Raw genomic sequence first — 25,227 nt, forward strand, 5'->3', positions numbered from 1 at the left:
TGAGGGAGTGTAGACTACAGAGTTTGGTGTATAGGAGGAGGAGAGGTGATATGATTGAGACTTTTAAACTGTTGAGAGATGGTTACAAGGTTGACACTGGGGAGTTCTTTCGCTTGGTTGAACAGCAGGAAGAAGACATGACAAGGGGCCATCCCTGGAAGTTACAAAAGGAAACTGTGAGAAAGAGGGTGAGGTGGTTTCTTTGCATGGAGGGTGATTGAACCATGGAATGCATTGTCTGATGGAGTGGTGGGAGCGAGAACGGTTAATGCATTTAAGGAGTGGTATGATAGACTCTGTGTTTCCTAGGAGGGACCTCTCTCGATGAGTCTTGATAGACTGTGTTTCCTAGGAGGGACCTCTCTCGATGAGTCTTGATAGACTTGTGTTTCTTAGAAAGGACCTCCCATGATGAGTCTTTTGACTCCATGGAGGCCTGAATAATAATAATAATAATAATAATAATAATAAAATTTGCTGAGTTCACCATATTTCTTGGAAATAATACTGAGGTGGTTTTCTGTTGAATTTATTGAATAGAATTTGTATCTATTATATACACTTGTATGCTTACAGTAAGTAGTTTAATTATTTTTATATATTTGAGCTTCATTTCTTTGGCAAAACACAATCTGATTTTGAAGTCAAAATCAGCATGAAGTCAAACAGCCAACTAAAATAAAATTATATATAATATATTATTATATAGAGCCTGTGTAGCTCAGTGGATGTGGCGTTTGCACACCACGATGCTGGACCGCACGAAGGAAGACTTGGTTTCGAGTCTAGTCGGCAACTAGAGGAAATTTTTCTAAGCCTCTTTTCGACCGGTTCCCGAGTTAGTCGATCTCTGGCATGGGCAAGCGGGTTTTTCCTCCCGGAAACTCGGGTTTTTCGTCCCATAAACTCAAGAAAATCGACCGTAGAACCCACATTATTTCAGACATTAAATATATTGTGTTAGGGTTAGGGACCACGGGATGGCGGCACATTTGAGCCGTCTCTCTTCACTGTGTACCGCTTAATTAGTGATAGCCTTGGGCCATCTATCTCTGATTGGTACCAGAGGAGATTGAACTGCCCACTCAGTCTCCAAAAGTTAGATAGGGCTAAATGGCCTCGCCTACTCCCGTATACGGGAATAAAAAGGCGTAAGCTGATTTATTTTATTTTTATTTATTTTTTATAATATATTATTATCTTACGCTCCATGATTGGCTATAACTAAAAGGTTGTGTATATAGAGAGAGAGCAATGTGAAGAACAGAATAACTGTGCAGTTGATAAATATAAGATAAATGGTACAGACTATTTAAAGATTTAACACTACAATATATTTCTTTCTTTCTTTCTTTCTTTCATGCTAACAGAATGAAATATATTGCATTGTAATGAAATATATACACTACAATATATTTCATTCTGTTAGCATCCACTTCATATCAGATAGTCTCAAGCTCACTGCTACAAGGGACATTATTACAATTATTGCTTTCATGAGTTTCTATCTTAACCAAAGGTTAGGATAGAAACTTATCATCAGATAACATTAGTAATATTCCTCCCCCTTCCTCCTATCTCTTCTGCCTTTCCTAGAATTATAATTTTTATACTCAATTACAGTTACAATACCTGACTCTGATAGCTAGGGTTCATTTATGTCACCAACCTTTGTGGGATACTAAGGCAAGTGAAGTCAACACACACTATACACAAGTAGCCTAGTTGCAAAGATATTTCATACAGTAATAAATTAGAAATACAGTTTTATTAAATTGTATTTCTAAATTACAATTATTACAATAAAGTCGATGACGACTACAGGCATCATTTATTTAAGGAAGCCACAATAGTGTCAATAACCGGTGGAAACCTTAACAGAAATCAGGGTGTAATTCTAAACAGTTTGTGGAAAAACCTGATCCTCTCTCTCAAACAATTTGAACTACAGCTAGCCAGTAATCACATTACACGTTTACAACAAACATGCATGCATGATAATGAATAAGAACAATAAGTCCTCTCTGTCATGCGAACGTGTAACCTTAGCTACTAGTTGGTTTACAATGTTTTTTATGTTCCTTTCAATTTGCATTTACTAGTTTTCATATCTCCGTAAATGCCTTGAAAAAGTCAGACAGTTTGCTGACGAAATTGGTAGATTTTAATATAAGATTTATTGTAAACTGGTCTGTATTAATAAAATTGTATTTCTATTATAAAACGACCAAATATGTATAATTTAAATAATTTAAGTAATAAATTTAGTTTAATCCTTTATCCAAATGTGAGCAAACAAAGTTTGCACCTGAAAGTATCTTCAGGACTGAGGAAAGGTAGTGTAACACCAGGAAACTCGGAGCAAAGGTGGACCAAGCTATCATCGCTCCTATCTCAGTATCTCCCATAATGCAAAACACATCTCCTTGCTAATATGTGTAATGTTATGCATTAAAGGAAGGGCCACTACCCAGACCAGTTTTGACCTTTATTGAGATGTGTTTTGCATTATGGGAGATACTGAGATAGGAGTGATGATAGCTTGGTCCACCTTTGCTCCGAGTTGCCAGGTATTGCACTACTTTTCCACAGTCCTGAAGATACTTTCAGGAGCAAACTTTGTTTGCTCACACTTGGATAAAGGATTAAACTAAATTTTTTATAGTCTAACCAAGTGAAAAATAAACTTTCAACATCTTTCTCTAAATCCAGAGTAATTTAAAAATAAGGTGGCACACCTTTTGGCAGCTCCTATAGGTAAAGATGACCTCTCCATTGCTTCTGCCTTGGTATCTCTGCCTCTGGACCTGGCTCCCACTGACGAGACCTCAATAAAGTCAAAACCGGTCTGGGAAGTGGCCCTTCCCCTTAATGCATAACATTATACATATCCGCAAGGAGATGTGTTTTGCATTATGGGAGATACTGAGATAGGAGTGATGATATCTTGGTCCACCTTTGCTCCGAGTTGCCAACAGATGTACCACCTTGCCTCAGTCCTGAAGATATTTTCAGGCGCAAACTTTGTTTGCCTACACTTGGATAAAGGATTAAACTAAATTTATTATAGTCTAACCAAGTGCAAAATAAACTTTCAACATTTTTAATACAGAAACCATGTTTGATTATACATGGTTTCTACACATGAGAATAGGATTAAACAAGCATATAATTTCTTGTCAATTATAATTCACTTTTTGTAAGAGTGAAAAATTTTTCTGCAACTGCTTCTTATTTTGTTGAAAAATTTTCCCAATTCCAAAATTCTTGTAAACTATTTTGACATCATTGTGTCATTATTAAGAAGTGTCCTTTCTTACATGGATTTGCACTGTTTTCATCATCATGAAAACAGTGCAAATGTACCATCAAAGGGTGTACAGGCTATGACAGTACTACATGAAAAATTTACATCATTACTAACTTCCTATCCACAATTTTCCTAAAATCAGTCTGTTACTTTTCAAGACTCCATCATTATCAGATCTTATATTTCTATCATCTAAGGCACTTTGTACTGTATCAATCCACTGATATCTTGGTCTTCCTGTGGGTCATTTTGCTGCCAACCTGGCAGAGAACACTTGCTTTGCTAATCTTTCCTCGCCCATTCTGTTTAAGTGACCATACCACCTGAGATTAGCTCTGTTAACGCATTCCTGGATGCTGACAATGTCAAGTTCTTTCCTAATATCCTCGTTTTTAATGACATATTGCCATTGATGCCATCTGTTCACGCCTCTAATCTTTCTCAGGACTCTCATACCTGCAGTCTCTAGTCTTTGGTCAAGTGTTTTACTTCTGACCCAGCTCTCAGATCCATAAGTTAAAATTGGTTTGAACACTGTCTTGTATATAGCTAATTTAGCATTCCAGCTAATTTCTCTCTTATTCCATACGAATTTATTCAATTGGCTTCCTGGCATAGTAGGAAGCCATGCCAACCATATCTGTTGTCTATTTCCATATTTAATTTACCATCTTCGCTAAAAATTGTGCCTAAGTAGCTGAAATGTTTTACTTGTTCCACAAGTTCTCCGTTCGCAAAGCAGTTAACATTTTCAACGATTCTGCCTATATTCATTGTCTTTGTGTTTTTATTGCTGACCTTCATACCATATCTATTATAACAGTCACCAAATTTAGTCAGGGAATCCTGCAGACTTGTAGCAGATTTATTTAGAAGTATAACATCATCAGCATAAAGCAAAGAGCTGACATTTCAATTGAAGGTGAGTTAGCTGATCTCATACGGAGGTGGCAGGGTTTTTTTCTTCCGGAAACTCAGGTTTTTCATCCAGGATACAGACAAATCGGCCCTTCAGAACACACGCAATTTACTGAAAAAAAAAAAAAACTTGTGGTGGTGGGTGGTAGATGGTGCCGATGTAGTTGATTGATAGTAGAGGTTCGGTAGTAGTGGAGACAGGGAGTTGTACAGTAGGTGTCCTCCCGCGATGAGTCTTCGGACTCCTTGGAGGTGTCATGAATAATAATAATAATAATTAACATCTCTAATTTTGATATCATGTTTAATACCACATTCCTTCATAATGTGATCCATATAGATAATGAATAACAGAGGAGATAATGTACATCCATGTCTCACACCAGATTTAGCATTAAATCATCTTCCTGTACTTCCTTCAATTCTAACTGTTGAATTGAAGGAAGTACAGGAAGATGGTTTAATCTGTTTTCACTCTTCTTATTTTAATGGCAAAACAAAATGTATACTCCAGTGATCTACAGCCCAGAAAACCTGGTAACCAAATCTGTACATATTAATCGATATGAGACCTGATCAAAAACTTATACAATGGGATCATAATTTCTTTATTTCTGCAGGTGAAGGTCCTCCTCATCATTGCCATTATCTATTGTGACAACTTCATAACTTGTGCAATGTGCCACTGAATTTCAGGTTCTTGTCCACCACCACTCCCAGACCTCTCATCTCCTCTGCCTCCTTTAAACTTTCCCCACCAAGTGAATACTTTGCATCCCATCGTTGCTTACAAAATTTCAAAACCTTACACTTTGCAATATTAAACTGACTGTTCCATACTGTTGCCTGCTCATACAATCTATTTAAATCCTCCTGCAAGGCCATAATATCTGCTTCAATCTGCATTTCTCTCCCCGGTTTTCCATCAACACAAACAGTTGCATATCACCAGTTAAACCCATCCTAATATCATTAATATACAAACTGAATAACAATGGCTGCAGAACACCACTAGTGATTCTCTTTCAGGATACTGTATTCCTATCTGATGCCTATCTGACAGCAAGTCACTGATCCAACAAACTAGTCCCATCTGTTTCAGTATATTTAACAGTTTGTTGTGTGGCAGTCTATCAAAAGCTTATGCAAAATCTAAGTATACCACTGTATGAGGAGGGTCTGGAAAGTTCTGATGAACACCTAAAATAAAAATGATATTAAAGCAACTGATATTATTAACCTCCAGAGAGTCAAGGACTCACTGAGGGAGGCTATAAATCACCCAAACCAGCTATCATACCTTCCCTTAAATTCATTTACACTAGATGCACTCACTACCCCTAAGAGCAAATTATTCTACTCACTCAATGCTCTCTCGGAAAAAAACCTAGCTCTTACCCCTTTCTTGATTGTGAATAAACTTAACTTCCATGGATGCCCTCATGTTCTCTCCCAACCTTCCATATAACAAAAAATTTGTTATATGGAAGGTTGATATCATTTGATATCCTATAACACTCATTCAAAAGTTCATCGACCTCTATGATATCACCCCTCTTTCTCCTGTTAACCAGAGTCTGCAATCCACATACTCACAATCTATTCTCATAATCTAAATCCCATAATCCGGATAAAATCTTTGTACACTTCTCACAGTTTCTTTATTCCCTTGGAATCCAGGAGACCAAATCTGCACACAATAATCTATGTATAGTCTTATCAAAGCCTTATAAAGAGGAAAATTGACTTCCTTAAACGTCAAGGTGTGCTTCAACATTGCAATTATCTTCTGAGTTGTATTTGCAACATTTGCTATGTGACCTTCGAACTTCAAATTTCTATCCAGCAATATGCCAAGATCACTTGCCTCCTCAGTTTCTTGTAGTCATAACCCTGCTAATATAATATGCTGCTGGAAATCTCATCACACCAAAGTGCATAACTTTACACTTACTAACATTAAACTGATAGCCATTTCATTTGCCTAAATTTCCAGACTATTCAAATCATTTGTAAGTGCTGAATATCAGTAGCATTCCTGATTGCCCTGTCTATCTTTGCATCATCGGCAAACAATTGCACACCTGCCTGATGTAGTTAATGTATAGATTGAACAATAATGATCCAATGACTGAACTCTGAGTACACCCCTGGTCACCTTATATCTGGCAGATTTACACCCACTGTAAACCACTTTTTGATATCTGTCTGTCATCCATCCCCTGATCCAAGTCAATTGTTTATATTCTAATCCCATATTCTCCAGTTTAAGCAATGGCGTTTCGTGTGGTATCCTGCCGAATGCCTTAGAAAAATCCAACATTATCATAGTATATCCATTCCCCTTATCCAACTCAGCCATAACATTGTTATAAAATATGAGATGAATAGTAAATGGGCTAATGTTCCATCTGTCCCTATAGACAAATTCTTATTCAAGTTATGCAACAGCTCTTCAACCTCATTTTCATGAACCTCTAACTCTTTACCTAATATAGCAGTAGCACTGTACACCATGGTACATATACCTGGTTCTCCCTGGTTGACATATCTTAGCAAAGTGAGCACTCATTAACTGAACAATCTTATTAGTTTCAAACTCTAGAGTACCATCTGCATTCAATAAAGTTATTCTTTCCCATTCATTCTTTCTTTTGCTTGCGACATAACAACAAAATTTTTTGCCGTTATGCCGCAAAATTTGGATTGCCTTTAGCTTACATGTCCAATTTTCTTTCATACTCCGATTTAGCTTTCTGCACAATACTCGTTACTTTTCTGGAGTCAGCTTTATATATTCCATAACTCCTCTCACTCATGATATTCTTTTTACATCATCTTCTTCTTGTGGATTTCTTGCTTAATAAGGTTGCACATCCTCACTCCTAACCTATTTATACTGCAAACACTAGGGATACATTCAGATACCACCTCATTTAAGCACTTTTTCAAAGATTCCTATGCATTGCTGACATTTTTCCCATTCAGTAACTAATACCATGGGACCAAAGATAGTATTCTTCCAAGTTGATCATAATTTCCAGCTTTGTAGTTCAACATGTAACCTGTTCTAATCAGAGCATCAATGCAATTGATACTTCCCAAGAAAGCACAGCATGATCACTCTCACCCTTATACATCAACAGTCACCTGAATCCATGCAGAAAACTTGCTAGATATTGCTTGTATGACATTACTCTCATCTGTGATTATTATTATTTTATTTTTTTCAAAAATAATTGTTTCTGTACATCTTGAGAGGAGTTTAATTTTTTTCTAGAGATTTTTTACCTTATTATGTTATCAGCTAACACCAAAATGTATATGTTTTCATTAAATGCTATTAAAGATGTTTTAAATTGAGTGCATTCCACTCAGCTTATGATATCCTTCAAAAACAGAATTTCAATATTTTTCATACAAATATTCCTTTTATAAATCTTATTCTTGGTAAAGGTAATATTGTACTCAAGTCCCAAAGATCCTAAACTTTAAACCTTAGATAGTATTTAGCAGTGGAATATGAGAGGAGATTGGCCCTAAGATCCAAAAAAAAATCCTAGGGAATTTTTTAGCTATGTGGCCAGTAGGAGGAGAAATGACTGTGGAAGAATGATATTGTGGGATAAAAATGGGAATAGAGTAACTGATGCAGAGGACATAGTGAAATTGTTCAGTTAACACTTTATTGGAGTATTTCATCCTAGAGGAGTCAGTTTTAATGCTAGAGGGATAGGACTGGTTCGAAGTTTAGAGGTACAGGAGGAGAGTGTGTTTCAGATACTGAGTACTCTGGATATCAATAAAGCTTTGGGACTGGATGGTCCATGAGTTTTGAGAGAATGTGCTAGGGAACTGAACAGTGCCTTTAACCTGGCTTTTCAATGAAAGTCTGGCTGCGGGAAAGGTGCCCAGGGAATGGAAGGAAAGTAAGATAGTGCCATTCCATAAGGCTGGTAACAGATTGGAAGTGTCTAATTATAGGCCAGTCTGTGTGTCATCAGTAGTTGTTAAGATCTTGGAGAAAGTAGTGAGGGGACCATATACAGCATTGGGCAGTTGAGGGTAATGTTATCTGTCAGAGTCAACATGGATTTGTGAAAGGGCATTCTTGTTTTAGCAATATGCTAGTCTTTTATAATAAAGTTACAAGAACATTAGATGAGGGAAAGGCATATACTGCAATTTTCTTAGACTTAGCGAAGGCATTTGACAGGGTGCCACATGATAAGCTGATATTTAAGTTGCAGCACATGGGTCTGGATGTCAGATTGGTCAACTGGATTCAGGATTGGCTGTCTGATAGGTATCAGAGAGTTGTGTATGGTGGAGCAGTTTCAAGGAGGCAGAGGGTTACAAGTGGGGTCCCACAGGGCTCAGTACTAGGACCTATATTGTTTAACATTTATATCAATGACATTGCCAGTGGATCACAAGGGGATATTCAGTTGTTTGCGGATGATGCAAAGCTGGGAAGGATTATTAGTAATAGTGCAGATGTGGTAGCCCTGCAAGAGGATTTGAATAAGCTAAATAGATGGGCAAATGAATGGGGGTGTCATTTTAATGCAGCAAAATGTAAGGTCTTGAGGTTTGGGAAACATCGATGGGATGCTGCATTCTCTATGGGAGGAGTTATACTGGAGGAAGTAGAGGAGACAAGAGATCTGGGGGTTGATGATTGATAGAAACGTGAAATTTAGGGGACATATTGCAAAGGTGGTGAAGGTAACACAGAGGATTGCTGCAATTATGAGAAGGATACTGACCTGCAGAGATAAAAGGGTTATCATTCCGTTGTATAAGTCTCTGATCAGACCACACTTCGACTATTGTTCTCAGAATTGGTCCCAAGGATTTGAAGGGGATAAATTAACTGTGGAAAGGATACAAAGACGGATGACAAAGATGGTTTCAGGACTGTACAAGGATAGCTATGAGGATCGGCTGAGGGAATGTGGACTGCAGAATTTGGTGGATAGAAGAAGGAGAGGTGATAATTGAGACTTTTAAACTGTTGAGAGGTGGTTACAGGGTTGACACTGGGGAGTTCTTTCACTTGGTTGAACAGCGGGAAGGAGTGATGACAAATGGCCGTCCCTGGAAGTTACGAAAGGAAACTGTGAGCAAGAGGGTGAGGAGTGGTTTTTTTGTGTGGAGGGTGGTTGAACCATGGAATGCATTGTCTGATGGAGTGGTGAGAGCGAGAACGGTCAATGAGTTTAAGGAGTAGTATGATAGACTTTGTGTTTCTTAAGGGGGACCTCCCCTCGATGAATCTTGACAGACTTTATGTTCTTAGGAAGGACCTCCCACGATGAGTCTTTTGACTCCATGGAGGCCTGAATAATAATAATAATAATAATAAATAGCAACAGCATATAAAGTAATCCTCCAGGGTTGCAATGTAGACTCTTGCTCTGGACTCTACTGTTATCATTAGCAAAGATAACAATAATTGCTTTTAAGCAGCACAATACAATAAAATTCTTGTTTGGTAACATTTTTTGACTGCTTCTTTATTACCGCACCACAAAATCCCTTTGAAAAAGTTCTCACAAAACACTTTCTCATATAGATTATATCAAAAATATGAAACATTTTAATAATTTAATATTAGTATTTTGCAAATGTTCAGCTTCAGCTTAAAATCTTGTAATATTTTCTAGGAATGATGGTAAATTAAAATGGTGTTTAACTTAAAATCTTTTGTACTCAATTTGTAATTAAAAAAAAAAAAACTAAAACATTTCAATTTTTAATTTAAATAACATCATCATTTGTGTTCTCTTTGAAATCTTATTTAAAAATACTTTACATATGAAACAATTAGCTAGAAAGAAGCAAACAACATACTTCTGTTTTTCCATTAAGTGGTGGAAGTGGTGCTTTAATCCCTTTTTCCTGTCTTAAGTGTTCTAAGTATTGCCGCACTTTTTTGGCATGGTTTTTTCCTTCATAATGTGCATTTGCTTGAAGATTGCCATTCAACTTTGTTTCACATAATTTACAATAAAGAGGTTGTATAAGCTCCAGTGGAACTTTCAAATCTTCCAAAGACTGTTCTAAAGAAAGTGAAAAGTTATCTTTGGCTTCTGTGTTTATTATGACTTCACTTGATGTAGTATCTCCATTTTTTGACTGCAGCAGGGGAATTGGAGATGATTTAGCTGCACTTATGGTTTTCTGCTTTTTGGCACTACCTCTAGATGGTACCTTGTAGGGCGAAAAAAAGACTCGAGTAGTTCCCCTGATTCTCATTACTGAATCTCTAAGAGGGGATGAAACAGGTGGAGGCGGTGGAGGTGGTATAAAAGTGATAGTGGTTGGTGGACCATATGAACGAATCGGTTGGAGTCTAGGCCTTCGAAACTCTGGTGGTGGAGGGGGAGGAAAAGGTGAAACTGGTCTGTATGGTGGAGGATATGCATATGGTGGAGTACCACTTAATGCATGAGAACGAGGATATCCTAGAAAAAAAAAATCCATTTAATTATCTTGATAAATACAAGTTTCACTCTCTTAAGAAAAATATAAGAAAAATATTAAGACAAATTTTACAGGGATAAATATATATACAATGGCATCTGCAAAATAGTACTTCACTACAAGCAGTACACAATGTTAAGCTGCTGAATCTAGCAAAGAAAACAAATTTATCAATGATTAAATGAGACAATACTTTCCGTTTGTATCATAAGACTCAATGTGATAGTAATTATAAGCAACAAAATAAATCCTAACTTTGCTCTGGAGATTCTTGAGAATTTTTTTAAAAAATCCACATAAAAATGTACTTATTACAAATTCCACTTGCTATGCTCAACACAATCTTAATTCAAAATTTCTATTTAAACAAGATAACACTGTAAAAGATGGCAAGAGATTTTGAGAAATCCAAATAATTTATGAATTTTTTTTGTGCATGTGTGTAAAACACTTTTTCCACCTACTTATAATCAGTAACTAACACACAAAACAATTGAAATGTCTTTATAACTGTTAAGTGCACCTCTTCCCAATATACAGGGTGACCATAATTAAAGAGGAGGTGTTCAGCGCCCTGTAGTGAAAAATGTATCGAATGAAATTCAACTAAACTTGGTGTAAGTACACTTTGGTAAATAGAATTACAGAAAAGAAAAGAAAAAAGTACAGAATTCTGCCATCAGTGGACAATTGGCACTAGAATTGTATGATATTTGCATAACTCACTGTTTCTACTGACAAGTTGGTGGATATAAGGAAGATTGAAATGGGTTCATATCATTCTGATAAGACTTGAGGTGCTATGGATCTCACCTTACCAGGACATGTGTTGCTAGTCAAGCTTTACTATTAACAATGCAGTAACACTAATGCTGTGCTTCAAGAATTCTGCAATTTGAAGGATAGAAGAAAACATCAAATGAGAATAACAAAACTTAGAAAAATGACTTTACAATTTGAAAGTAGTGGATATTTAGCAGTGAGGCCAGGATGACGAGGGTGAAAATGGATTATTCTTCAACAAGTTGAATTTAAGTTTTCATATATTCCTCGTAAATCTTTGTAAAAGTAATCATTTTCTTCTTCTTTTCCTTCTTCAGGGGCATACACTCCAACAACTGTTAAAATTTCTTTATTTAATTTTAATTGCACTTCTAATATTCTTTCATTCCAGTATGTATAATGAGTTATTTTTGCTTTAATTGATTTATGGATCCAAATCATTACATCAGCTTTTGCATGTATTTGGTTGTCCACTCCACTATATATGATATTGTAATTAATTAATTAAAGTGCAAAATAATTCCAACAACTTTCTCTAAATCCAGAGCAATTTAATAATAAGGTGGTACACCCTTTGGCAACTCGTATAGGTAAATATGTCCTCTCCATTGCTTCTGCCTTGGTATCACCACTTTTGGCTCTGCCTCCCACTGACGAGACCTCAATAAAGGTAAAAACAGGTCTGGGTAGTGGCCCTTCCCTTAATGCATAGCATTATACATGTCTGCAAGGAGATGTGCTTTGCATTATGGGAGATACTAAGACAAGGAGAGATGAGATCTTGGTCCACCTTTGCTACGAGGTGCCAACAGATGTACCACCTTGCCTCAGCCCTGAAGATATTTTCAGGCGCAAACTTTGTTTACCTACACTTGGATAAAGAATTAAACTAAATTTATTATAGTCTAACCAAATGCAAAATAAACTTCCAATGTTTTAATGTCTTTTTCCATATGCTACTCATACATTGAGAGATCATTTCATCCCAAACTATAGCAATATTTTTAATTGCATGATAAATATTGAATGCATTCAAGAATTGCATGAGTCTGGTCGTTTCCTTCATCAGCAGAAATGGCTTGTGAAAAAGTTCTCTGTAGATAATAAACCTTAAACACTACTAGAACTCTCTGATCCATCAGTTGGATCAATGGAGTAGTGTTCGAAGGGAGAAACATGATCTTGAACTTGGTGAAGATCACCGATATAAGACGGATGACGTGGAGCGTATCTAGAATTAATAAAATTTTTAATTATACATTTTCTTTCACACAATAGCTTGCCATTTCACTCGTATAACAATTGATTATTGATTAAAGCATCTTCATACAATATTTGAGTGATCCACGACTTCTTATATCTCTGCTAATGAACTGGAAGAGTATGCTTCCTAATGTTTTTGAAGGCTCGTGGATTCTCACTGTGCAATATCACAAATGACTTCAGTTTATATCCAGCCACATTATCCCCTAACAAAATTGTAACAGAGTCTTTAAGAGCTTTGAAACCAGCCACAGATTTTAGTTTTTTGTGGATGAATTGTCCGCTCTGGCATTTTTTTCCAAAACAAGGCGGTCTCATTCATATTAAATATTTGCTGTGGCAAATAATTTTCCTTAATGATAATTTTATCCAATTTCTCCACAAATTCCTTGGCAGCCTTCTCATTGAATCTTTCAGATTTACCATACATTTTCATATTATTATGCAGTGCAAAATGCTGCTTGAATCTCATGAACCAACCGGAAGAAGCACTGAATTTGTAGTCATAATCAGGTCCTGCTTTTTCCTTCAACATGTTGATGAGACTTAATGCTTTAGCGGTTGTGGTCACAGTGCTAAGAGGTATGCACTGTTGGTTCAGGTCCTCTATGCATGATGGAAGTAGCTTTTCCAATCACCGATAGGACTTTGTCGTAGCTTCGTCACTATCATTGAACTTGCAACTTCGTTTCAAGATCAGTTGATCACCTCTTTTTCTGTGATTCTTCACTAGGTTTTTAATTGGGCATGTAGGGGCCAAGTTGCACAAAATATCGCAAAATATTCAACAATAAATACACAAATAACATATTTTTCAAACACAAAATCAACAGAGGAACTGTTAAAGCCAAATGCCGACTGCCGAGGGAGATTACCGCTGAATGCATTGTTGCCACTGCATTGTTGCATAATGCGTTGTCGCTAAATAAAAATCTTTTTACTTTACGCTTGCATCTTGTTCGAAAGTATAGTCAAAAATGTTATTCATTCCATTATGAGATCATGGATATATCTTTGAAAGGGTGCAACTCAAACAGACATAAGTCAAGGGATGACTGTACTAAAATATTAATTTAAAAAAAACTTCAATCAATACCTTCTAATATTTCAGCAATGTTACATTGCCATCTTCTGAGAACATAAAACTATGATATGTGCACACAGGCACTAACAAAAAGCAAATGAGGCTGAAGAAGGCAACTTGGCATTAGTCCTAGAGTCTTAAAGGTGTCCCTTAGTGGGCACCATTAAGACTCAAGGACTCGTGGGGAAAGTGGAGGTATTTTCCCCACATTACTTTACCCCCACTTTCCCAAAACCTCCTATGTCATGTCAGCTAGGTGTTTCTGTCTTTGGTGTGTTTGTGTTGTCCCCTATTGGTCGGAGTCGTGACTTAATTTTTATGTTACGGAGCTTCCAACTCTCGGAGATTATGTAGGGTTGGTGGACGTTTATTGAGTTTTTGTCACGTTATGGCTACCATTCCCGATATTCTAAGCATTGTTTCATTATAAAATGCGACAAAAAATTCAATAAATGTCCACTGACTCTACATAACCTCCAATAGTTGGAAGCGCCATAACATAAAAATTAGGTCATGACTCCAACCTAATTTCGACCTGGGGGACAACACAAGCATACCAAAGACAGAAACATCTAGCTAACATGACATAGCCTCCACTTCCCCCATGAGTTCCGAAGACGACACGCTGTTAAAACAGTTCACATCTCGTTACTCCACCCAGACTTTTTCCCATCAATTCCTCCTCTTCGCAAAAAAATAATTTCTATCTTCAGATCCTTCTCTCATCCCCCACCCTTAATAATAATATTATACATATAAAATGTCCAGGTTTTTTCTAATAATTCCCCAACATTACTTTATACCCATCTTCCCCAAACCCCCTTCCTTTAACAGCTTAACAGCAGATGAATGCATATTGCTAGGATAAAGAGACAGAAAACAACATCCCATCTTCATATATTAGTTTTATAACACTTCAGTAATGCCCTAAGTTTTATAACACTTCAGTAATGCTCTTTGAGTAAAGAGCCAATGACATTGTAAAAAAGGGGCACTTCTAAACGAAAGTAGGCTATATTAGCCATTAAAATAATAATTGAGATTGTTAGCATTCAGGAATATGTTAGCAGAGCTAATCTCTCATGTTATGATGAATTAAACAGAATGGGAAAGGAAGGATCAGAAAAAGAAGCTGTTTTCTTGTTGTTTTGTGAAGGTATGGCATGCAAAGGACTGAAAGGTATGAAGTGGCTTGAAAATTGCTAGAGGAAGGTTTCCAGCTAATGTAAAAAATAAAAATTATATAAAATCAATCATCTTCTTTTCAGCCATTTTCTCTCCACTGCTGGAAGAAGGCCTTTTAGGAAAGATTAAAATGAGTGGATCTTCCTCAAAGCAGACAAAGAAGAGGAGAGATCCAGCTAGGGGAACGATGGGAGTCCACTTCCCTTACAATCAAGATGACTGCCCCTTATGGCCCTTTGGTCCATGAGTCCTTATGCAATATATTCGGAACACCCCACCATATCTGATGGGCTCCCCTATCTGCTACCAATGGGATGCTCTCTATAGAAGTTACAGGGTCTCCCAAAAGAATTTCTTTCTTATTCCATATAAATTTACTTAGCTGACTTTCTACCATACCAGCTTTATTAATTCTGTTGTGTAATTCCATATTTAATTTACTATCTTCACTAAACATTGTGCCTAAATAGCTGAAATGTTTTTATATGTTCCCCATCCATGTTTTTGCCTATTTCATTGTATTTGTTTTTTTATTGCTGATTTTCATACCAAATGTAAAATCAATAAAAATAGAAAAAAGCAATCCTTAGCCCAGGCATGTTAAAAATGTACTATAAGTTTACAAATAATCCTTTCATGGGTAAGAGTAACATACAAAAAAATATAAAGTAAGTGTCTGATGAAAAAATATAAGATTGGACAATATTTGAGCCTTGACAGATAACAATTGAATTTTGAGGAAAATTGTCGATAGGATAAAGTTAATAACATAATTTGTTCCTGTAGTACTATTATAATATCATAGACACCCTATGACAGTACATATCAGGAATTTGATGATGATAAATGGAACTACGGGTTGCTTTCTTCAACTTCCGCCTTCCATACAGAACAGTTAGAGAGCAAAGCAGCCTTATATCTTAAGTCAGGTCGTGCTATACAGATGATATGATCCCTTTATCTTCCCAATGATATATCGGATTTCTTTTTAATATGTTTAAATTTAAACAGACAGTACTAAAATATACCACACATTTAGACAAAGAAATATAAGGATTAATTAACATAAGGATAAATATGAATAGGAGAAATAATGTTAAAAGTTTTTTCACTTGGTTATACTATAAATTAAAGATGATGCCAAGGAATTATATTATTGGTTTAATCCTTTATCCAAGTGTATTATTATTATTACGGGTATCTCCATGGAGTCAGTAGACCCATTGCGGGAGATCCAAACTATCAAAACAATATCTATCATATCTCTTCTTGAATTCATTTACAGACGAAGAACTCACAACTGAGTCAGGCAAAGCATTCCACTCACTCACCACCCTCCAGACAAAAAACCTCGTTCTCACACCCTTGTTAATCACACTTTCCTTAATTTCCAGGGATGACCTCTTGTTCTTCTATCACTATTACACAGCTAAACATTTCTCCTGCATCAATGTTATAAAAACCTTTTAGTAATTTAAATGTTTCTATCATATCCAATCTTCTCTACCTATCAACCAACCTCTGCAATCCACAAGCTCTCAATCTATCAATGCAGGGAGCATTTTTTACATCACTCACCAACTCAGTCACTACTCTCCTCTAAACCCTTTCCACAACCTCCTCATCTCCAAGGAATCCAGGTGACCATAACTGAGCACAGTAATCTAAATGTGGAAGTATCAACACTTTATAAAAGGGAATAATAATCTCTTTATCTCTGGATGTTAGTGTGTTCCTCAATAACCAAGTTATCCTAGGTACAATCTTGGACACCTTAGTAATGTATCCCCTGAACTTCATCGCCCTATCTACCAACACCCCAAAGTCCCTAGCCTCATCAATCTCTTGGAGTACTGTTCCATCAATACTGTGACCATACCTGAGCACAGTAATCTAAATGTGGAAGTATCAACGCTTTATAAAAGGGAATAATAATCTCTTTATCTCTGGATGTTAGTGTGTTCCTCAATAACCAAGTTATCCTATGTACAATCTTGGACACCTTAGTAATGTATCCCCTGAACTTCATCTCCCTATCTACCAACACCCCTAACTCCCTAGCCTCACAATCTCTTGGAGTACTGTTCCATCAATGTAGTACACAACTGGTAATCTTTTCATCTCAAAATGCATAACTTTACACTTTTCCACATTGAACTGACATCCATTTCCTTTTTCCCATTTTACCAGTTTATTTTAATCATCCTGCAAACTCTCAACATCGGCTTGATTTTTTATTGCACTACCCAACTTTGTATCATCAGCAAAAACTGAATATCTCCCTTTAAGCCATTTCCTATATCATTTATGTATAAATTAAACAACAATAGCCCAAGAACAGAGCCTTGAGGCACACCACTGGTCACCTGCCGCATCCTTGACTCGGCTCCTCTATACACCAGCTTCTTAGCAAAATCCAGAAGTACAACTGTGTAGCCATTTCCTTTGTCCAACTCAGATGTCATTCTATTATAAAAAGCTAATAAATTGCTAAGGCAGGATCGACCTTTAATAAAACCATGTTGGCCCCTATAGAGTATCATATCCTGATCCACCCATTCTTGAATTTTGTCTTTAACCAACTTTTCCAATTCTTTTACCACCACACCCGAGATGGTGATTGGTCTGTAACCAATCACCATTCGCAGTCTTAGAGCTACCTTCATGCAAAGGAACTACTTTGCCTTCCTTCCACTCCCTAGGGACAATAGCAGAGTTCAAACTTAAGTTAAATAACCAAGTAAGAGGTGTTGACAATTCCTTTGCACATACACGCAACACCCGGAGCGGATATTCCATCTAAACCTACAGCAGTGTTCGCATTCAAATTTTGCAATATACTAAGTACCTCCGGGGTGGAAGGGGTGGTGAAGCGCAATACACAGCCTCTCCCACTCAAATGTCAACCTCACCTTCCCGTGGTCCATCCTGTTCTAAAAGTACAAACGAGGCACTGGCGACCGAGTATGGGCGGTATAACCTTAACACCCTAACAGAGTAAATGCTGTTAGATCTGCCTGTCCAGAGGCATTAGGTAGCAGCCCTACCACTGGACTTACCCAGCGACAGGTTAGTAACCTGCCCTGGGGAAATTCAAAATACTTTCAAGTTTCATGCAAAGAAAAGCCAGACGGACTGTCAGGGAAAAGACCACAACCCAGGAAATGGTAAACGAAATTGGAAAAAGGAACACATAATGAAGATTGCAACATGGAATGTGAGAAGCATTGCACACAAAGAAGAAGAACTTGATAAACAACTAAACCAAGCTAACATAAAATATGTATAGTAACAGAAACAAAGAAAAAATAAAAAGGTACAAAAGAAACAAACAACTATATACAAATCTACAGTGGGGTAAAAAAAGAAGAAAGAGCAAAAGCAGGTATAATGATTATGGTACATAAATCCCTAAAGAACAATATTGTATATTACAACTATTTGAATGAAAGACTAATAGAAATTAGACTCAAGACATTAAGAGGCCACATAACAATAATTGGTGCATATGCACCAGAAGAGGGAAAAGAAGAAGACAGTAATATATTTTATAAAGAATTACAGAATGCCATAGATAAAACAAACAAAACTGACTATTTACTGCTAGCAGGAGATTTAAATGCCAGAATAGGAAACAAAAAATACAAAACAAACATAGGTAAATTTGGCGAAGATACATGTAATCAAAATGGTCGCAGATTGCGCGATTTTGTCATTTATAATAATATGAGAATAATGAATTCAATGTTCAAACACAAGGAAATACATAAATATACTTGGTCAGCCAGAGGATACAAATCAGTAATTGACTACGTTATCACAAATTTTAAATTAGCGGAGTTAATTTTAGATGTAAGAGCATATTGAGGCTTTGAATTAAACTCTGATCATTATATGGTATTAGCAAAAATTCGTTTTAAACCAAAGTGACTAAAAACACACAGAATTGAAAATTCTTACCAGCCGAGCTATAAAATTTCTTCATTACAGGATCCTCAAGTTAGACTACAATATCAAAAATGCACAAACTTAAAAACAGAAACCCCACATGAATCAAGTGACATAGAAGATGAATGGGAAAATTTGAAACAAATTCTCACAAAAGTAGCAACAGAAACCTTAGAAATAAAGCACAAATGGATTAGAAAAAGAGGACTACGAGACTGGAACAAAGAAATAGAAAATATAATAAAAACCAAAAAGGACAGTTACCAGAAATGGCTAAATTCCAAAACAATAGAAGCAGAAATAGAGTATAAAAGAAATAGTGCAATTGCAAAACGAGAAGTAAGGAAAAAACATAGAGAAAGATGGAACAATTTCGTAACAGAACTAGAAAAGGATTTATTTAAGCCACAACCCAAAACCTATAAAGTAATAAAATACATGAATAAATAAATAAAAGAAAAGATAAAAATACAAACAATAGATTTAGAAAAATGGGTGACCTATTTCCAAAATCTCTGAACAGATGAGAACAATGAATTAAAATTTTATAAGCCAAAGAATGACCTAATAGAAAATATCACAATGTTAGAACTGAAAAATATAATAAAGAAGATGAAAAATAGGAAAACGCCAGGAGAAGACAATATAAATATAGAACTATACAAAAATGCAGGTGAAAAATTTAATGAAAGACTTTTGAAATTTTTTAATATGGTTTGGATGTCCGGAAAAACCCCTAACTCTTGGAAAAAAGCACTGGTCATCCCAATCTATAAAAAAGGAAATAAAGACAATTGCAATAATTATTGGAGAACTAGCCTGCTGAATACAGGATATAAAATATATGCAGGAATATTAAAAGAGAAACTAAGCAGCATTGTAGAAAACAAATTACTAGAAGAACAAAATGGCTTCCGAAAAGGCCGATCCTGCATAGATCCAATTATTGCTTTAAAATTATTAATAGAAAAGAGAAGAGAATTTCAAAAAGAAACATGTGGCGTTTATTGATTATGAAAAACCGTTTGACAAAATTAGTCGACAAAAATTGTTTAAAATATTAACCAATTTAAACATACCAAACCAACTTTTACAATCTATTCAAGAAATATATACAGGAAATAAAATAGCAGTTAAATTAGAACACACCTCAGAATGGAAAGATATATCAAGAGGAGTACGACAAGGATGTGCCCTCTCACCTCTGCTTTTCAATATATATATAAATGAAATATTAACAATATGGAAACAGCATAACCCATTTGGTATACAAATGACCCCGCAAATGAAGATAGATACACTACTATTTGCAGATGATCAAATAGTATTAGCTACATCAGAAGATGACTTACAAAGATCATTAAAATCATTAAATGATATCTCAAAGCAATATAATATGACAATATCCAAAGAAAAAACAAAAATAATGGCATTCAAAGGAGAAAACCCAATAAGAAGTAAAATAGTGATAGATAATAAAATACTAGAACAAGTAAACACTTTCAGATACTTGGGATGTGATCTATCATACAAAGAAGAAAAAGACATAGACACTAAAATATCAAACTTTGTCAAAGTAAATGGCATAATAAATAGTATATTTAAGCCATCCCTGGTACAAAAACACACTAGAATCAGACTATAAATGTCTTGTCAAAACCAACTCTACTATACGGAAGCGAAACATGGACCATGAAAAGGAAAGATGAAAAACGAATTCAAACAGCAGAAATGAAGTTCCTCAGAAAAACAGCTGGATATACCAAGTGGGACCACAAAACAAATGAAGAAATCTTACAATCCCTAAAAATCAAACCAGTTAATTACTACATAAGACAGTATAAACAAAAATGGCTACAACATTTAAATCGAATGGACAACAGCAGACTACCAAAAATATTATACAGATACAAAATAAGTGGAAAAAGAAGAATCGGAAGACCAAGAAAGAGATGGCATGAGACCGGAACAGGCCACATGGCCTATATTCCATGATAGGAAGAGGAAGAAGAAGAAGAAGAAGACTAAGTACCTCTGATTTCTTAACTTCAATTCTCATATTAGTTATTGCTACAGGTACAGAGATATTCTCACTTGGGTGATAGACTTTTGAAAAGTAACTTAACTCTACTATTACATCTGAAATGGTCACCTCGATACCATCAGCACCCACTAAGGTTATCCTTCTGAAGTCATTCTTCCTTTTACTTGCCACATAGCGGAAGAACTCTGGGATTACCCTCGATCTCCTTGGCTAAGGTCTTCTGAATATCTGATTTAACTTTTCTTACTATGCTGGTAACCTTACTAGCTTGAGCCTTGTACTGCTCATGGGTGTACTAATTGCCTTTCCTTTGTAAATTCTTCATAACATTTTCTTTTTTTGCAGATCAAGCTTGATACTACTACTCATCCATCTAACACCTACCTCGTTTGTCTTCCTGACCATGGGGACACAATCTGATATTGCCTTCCTCAGATACCATCTGATTTTATCCCATGCACTACTAACATCCTTCCCCTGCAATATGTTCTGCCATGGTACTGCTGCAAGCTCACGCCGAAGCTTGTTATAATTGCCTAACCTGCAGTTCCGTATATACCCCTTCAGAGGATATGTGCATAAGTAAGGTGTCCTCATTACCTCCAATTCGTGAGAGCGATCATGTGGTATTGACTTGGGAGGTTGCAAAATTTGTGGATTTCTCTCTGAACCAATGACCAGGTCCAACACTCTCACACCACGCATCCCTTCAGTTATGTGCTGTTTCAAGTAATTATCTCGTAGAAGATGTATGAATTCCATTTCCTTTTTGACACGTGATATTTCCTCCTTCCAATTGACATCATCATAATTAAAATCCCCCATAATAATCACTAACCCTGCACTCATTGCACTAATTTGCTGATGCATGAATTCAATATCACCCCCTATACTCCCTGGCCTATAGCAGCAACGAACTGTATATTTGGTTGCGTTGGTCACTATTTCACACCAGACCACCTCAAATGTACTATCATTCACATGTCTATCATCTTGATATACTACTTTCTTTAGCTGCAACTCATCAGCTATCATCAACAGTACTCCTACCCCCTATTCTATCTTCTCTATCCTCCCTGAAAATACCGTACCCATCACATTCAATTCCAGTGACCACATCTTCTGCTGACAGCCAAGTTTCACTAATGCCTACAACTTTTGGTGAGATTGCAGTGCCTAATACCAAAAATGCTTCCCTCTTATTTCGAATGCTTCTTGTATTTGTATACAAAAATTGCTGATTCCTTTTAGTTCTTGTACCAGCTTTAGACCTGATATGCATGTCACTAATTTCAGTAGTCCCTTGTCAATTTATATCCCCTCTATTCTGCAATTTATTCCGCGAATAAAGATCAACAATTATACAACAATCACTGCTTAAGTTTCTCCCTCTTACGCTCAATCTTTTCAATTTTAGTTTCCCTGCCCAATTAGTTCAATTTGTTCATAAAACAGTAACTTCTTCAATTGCTTATGATCTTCCATGTTCAGATGCAACCCATCTCTTGCATACAACTGTCTTTTACCTTGAAACACACTCGAGACATCAACAAATTCCAGACCTCTTTTTTGCACATTCTTGCAATCATATCATTCATTATCATGACTCGTCTACTTAACTCATAATTGTCAAAACGAGGCAGCACACACATTATCCTACCTTTGACACTTTTCTTCTTCACGATATCTAACAATGTTCTTAAATCTTTTGCTACCCGATTAATACTACCACTCAGGTCATCTGTACCAACCATAACTATCATCTTTTCTGCATCATGCCCTCTCTTTATTGCTAAAGCCACTCTCTCTATTGTTCCACCAGCCAAGCACTCCTCAGGCATATCGCTCTCCATACCCTTAATCATAGAATCACCATATATTTTACCACTCATAACTTCATTCAAGTCCAAACAAGAGTCACTCACAGCCTCATTTTCTATGCTATGCAGCATGACTCTTCCAGTTTCATTACTCAATGCTCTTTTAGTTACTTCCTCACTCTCACGACATCTCGTTTCTTCTAGACCTCTTGTGCTTTCATTCTGCTGACTCCCAATCACTCCTATACTGTTCTTCATCAATCACCAAAGACTCTCCCATACTTAATCCTGTTATAGTTACTTCAGCTAGAGTAATCTCCATAGTCCTAATTTCTCTATTCAACCCATTTAACTCGGATTTAATTTTCAGAACCCTGTTACTGGGCACTTCCAATTCCTCTTACAAAAGATGAAGTTCACATTTCATTTTCCCGAACTCCTGCCAAAGTTCATCCAGATGGTCCCGACATCTGCTTCCATGCCTAATCGCTCCAGCCTATCCTGACACTTCTCACATATGTCGACGTTTTCATCCTTCTCATTTACCCAGTCCACAGATCCTTCACATTCCTCGGTGCATACATATAACAGTTTCTGCAATGTTTCTTCCATATGTTTCTTGTTGGATGCCATCTTTAGTCGCTAAAGTAGTGAAACAAACAAACAGCAGCGAAAACACAAATATACCACAGAATTACAATAACATTCTGAAGGACACTTGTATCCAACCGAAGCACAACTGCAGCACAATTTCAGTCAAAAAGGCACACTATGCTTTAATTTAAAAACATGTTTTCCAGCACAACTCAACACGGCCGCCACATTCATTAATGACCGTGTAAGCAAACAATGTTTACAAGTGAAGTATCTTCATGACTGGACTACTTGTACATTGAGGCTAATGACTTCCCATTAATTGCCTTAATATTCCATAATGCAAAGTGGACATGTTTACAGACGTGCATAATGCTTGGCATTATGGGAAGAACCACTACCCAGACCAATTCGACCTTTATTAAGGCATGTTTACGTGCAGGAATACCTGCACTCTAAATCTCACCGAGTGACCTTAAAGGATCACTACTTAGCTCATTACTCCAGGACAGGAAACAGTGGTGGTTCTGCTCGGTGACAGACAAAAACGCACCACTGAGTACAGCCTCTTTACTCCCCAGGAAGTAAGCATACCCGATGACAAACATTAATACATATCATCAGTGGGAGGTTGGTGTGTTAAGAAAGTATCTAGAATATTTTAATAATGACATACTGCATATGTGGTCTGCACATATACAGTAAAAATTGATACAGTAAAAAGTGCCTTAGAAGACAGAAATATAAGATATGATAATGTTGGTGTCTTGACAGGTGATTGATTTGGAGGAAAATTGTAGATAGGAAATTAGTAATGATCTAAATTTTTCATGTAGTACTATCATATCCTGTACACCCCTTGAAAGTAAATGTCAGGAATTTGATGATGATGATAGTAAATGCCAGATGGTTCATGAGTCCCTATGTATTGCCAAAACTATTTCCTTGGTATTCCTCTTCCCCTGTCCTGCTTGCCTGTAGAGAGCAAGAACAGTTAACTTAGGTGAATGGCTAAGTTGGTGTCTCAACCATCTCAGTTGATTTTTTTTTTAATTGTTTCTATTAGAAGACTTTGCTGGGTTTCTTCAAGAAGGACAGTATTAGAATATGATTTTGCCATGTATTTCCTACTATTGTTCAAAAGGCATGTTGTTCCAAAGCTACTGATGGTATTAACTGCTCACTGAGTAGTGATGTTCCATGTCCAGGCACCTATGTAAATATGACTCAAATGGTGGTTTTGTACAGAGGAATTTTGTTGTTTGTGATGATGAGATTGGATTTTCAGATATTAGTTAGACTTTTATGGAATTGAAATCCTTGTGTTTTCTTTTCACTATGTCAGTCAGAGTAAAGATGTAGCAACCAAGATACTGAAAATCTTTTATTTATTCAATAATGTGGTCATTTATTCTAATATTTCCTTTTATTCTGTTCTTTAGGACTTTAGTTTTACTGCTATTGACTGCCAACCTGATATAATCGCTTCTGCTGTTATACCATCTAATCATTCTTTCAGGGTTTTAGTGCAGTATCAAATTCTTGAATGATAAAATGGGAAGTTCTTTTTGGATTATTATTTCTTCAAGGCATCTGTAGTGAAATTAAATGATGAAATACTGAATAGTTTTTCCGAGTGTTTCTTCCATAATAAAAGTTCTTCATTTTTATCTTCAGGTATATTTAGCCTTTTGTGCTTCCTCTCTTTGGTGCATAAAGAATTAGTTACTTGGTACATTTCTACCTGATTCCTGTATTTCTGCTTAATGTCACTGTGTTTCTTTAGCAA

The 25,227-nt window shown here is 36.3% G+C and overlaps 1 protein-coding gene across 1 annotated transcript in view; it reads right to left on the bottom strand.

The window, feature by feature from the left end:
• Positions 1-10,489, bottom strand: part of LOC150096476 (zinc finger protein 385B-like) — a 108,025-nt gene extending 97,536 nt beyond the window's left edge. Inside the window, exons 1-2 of the mRNA XM_090408620.1 lie at positions 10,151-10,489; positions 3,601-3,615 (exon numbers count right to left, since the gene is read on the bottom strand). Of these exons, the coding sequence (XP_090264746.1) occupies positions 3,601-3,615; positions 10,151-10,489 (354 nt within the window). The remainder of the gene's footprint in view (positions 1-3,600; positions 3,616-10,150) is intronic.
• Between the last annotated feature and the right edge of the window lie 14,738 nt (positions 10,490-25,227).

Source organism: Typopeltis vanoorti, chromosome 18 (assembly GCF_054136105.1).
Source record: "Typopeltis vanoorti isolate ZY-2024b chromosome 18, IOZ_Tvanoo_1.0, whole genome shotgun sequence".
In the NCBI taxonomy this organism is placed as follows: domain Eukaryota; kingdom Metazoa; phylum Arthropoda; class Arachnida; order Uropygi; family Thelyphonidae; genus Typopeltis; species Typopeltis vanoorti.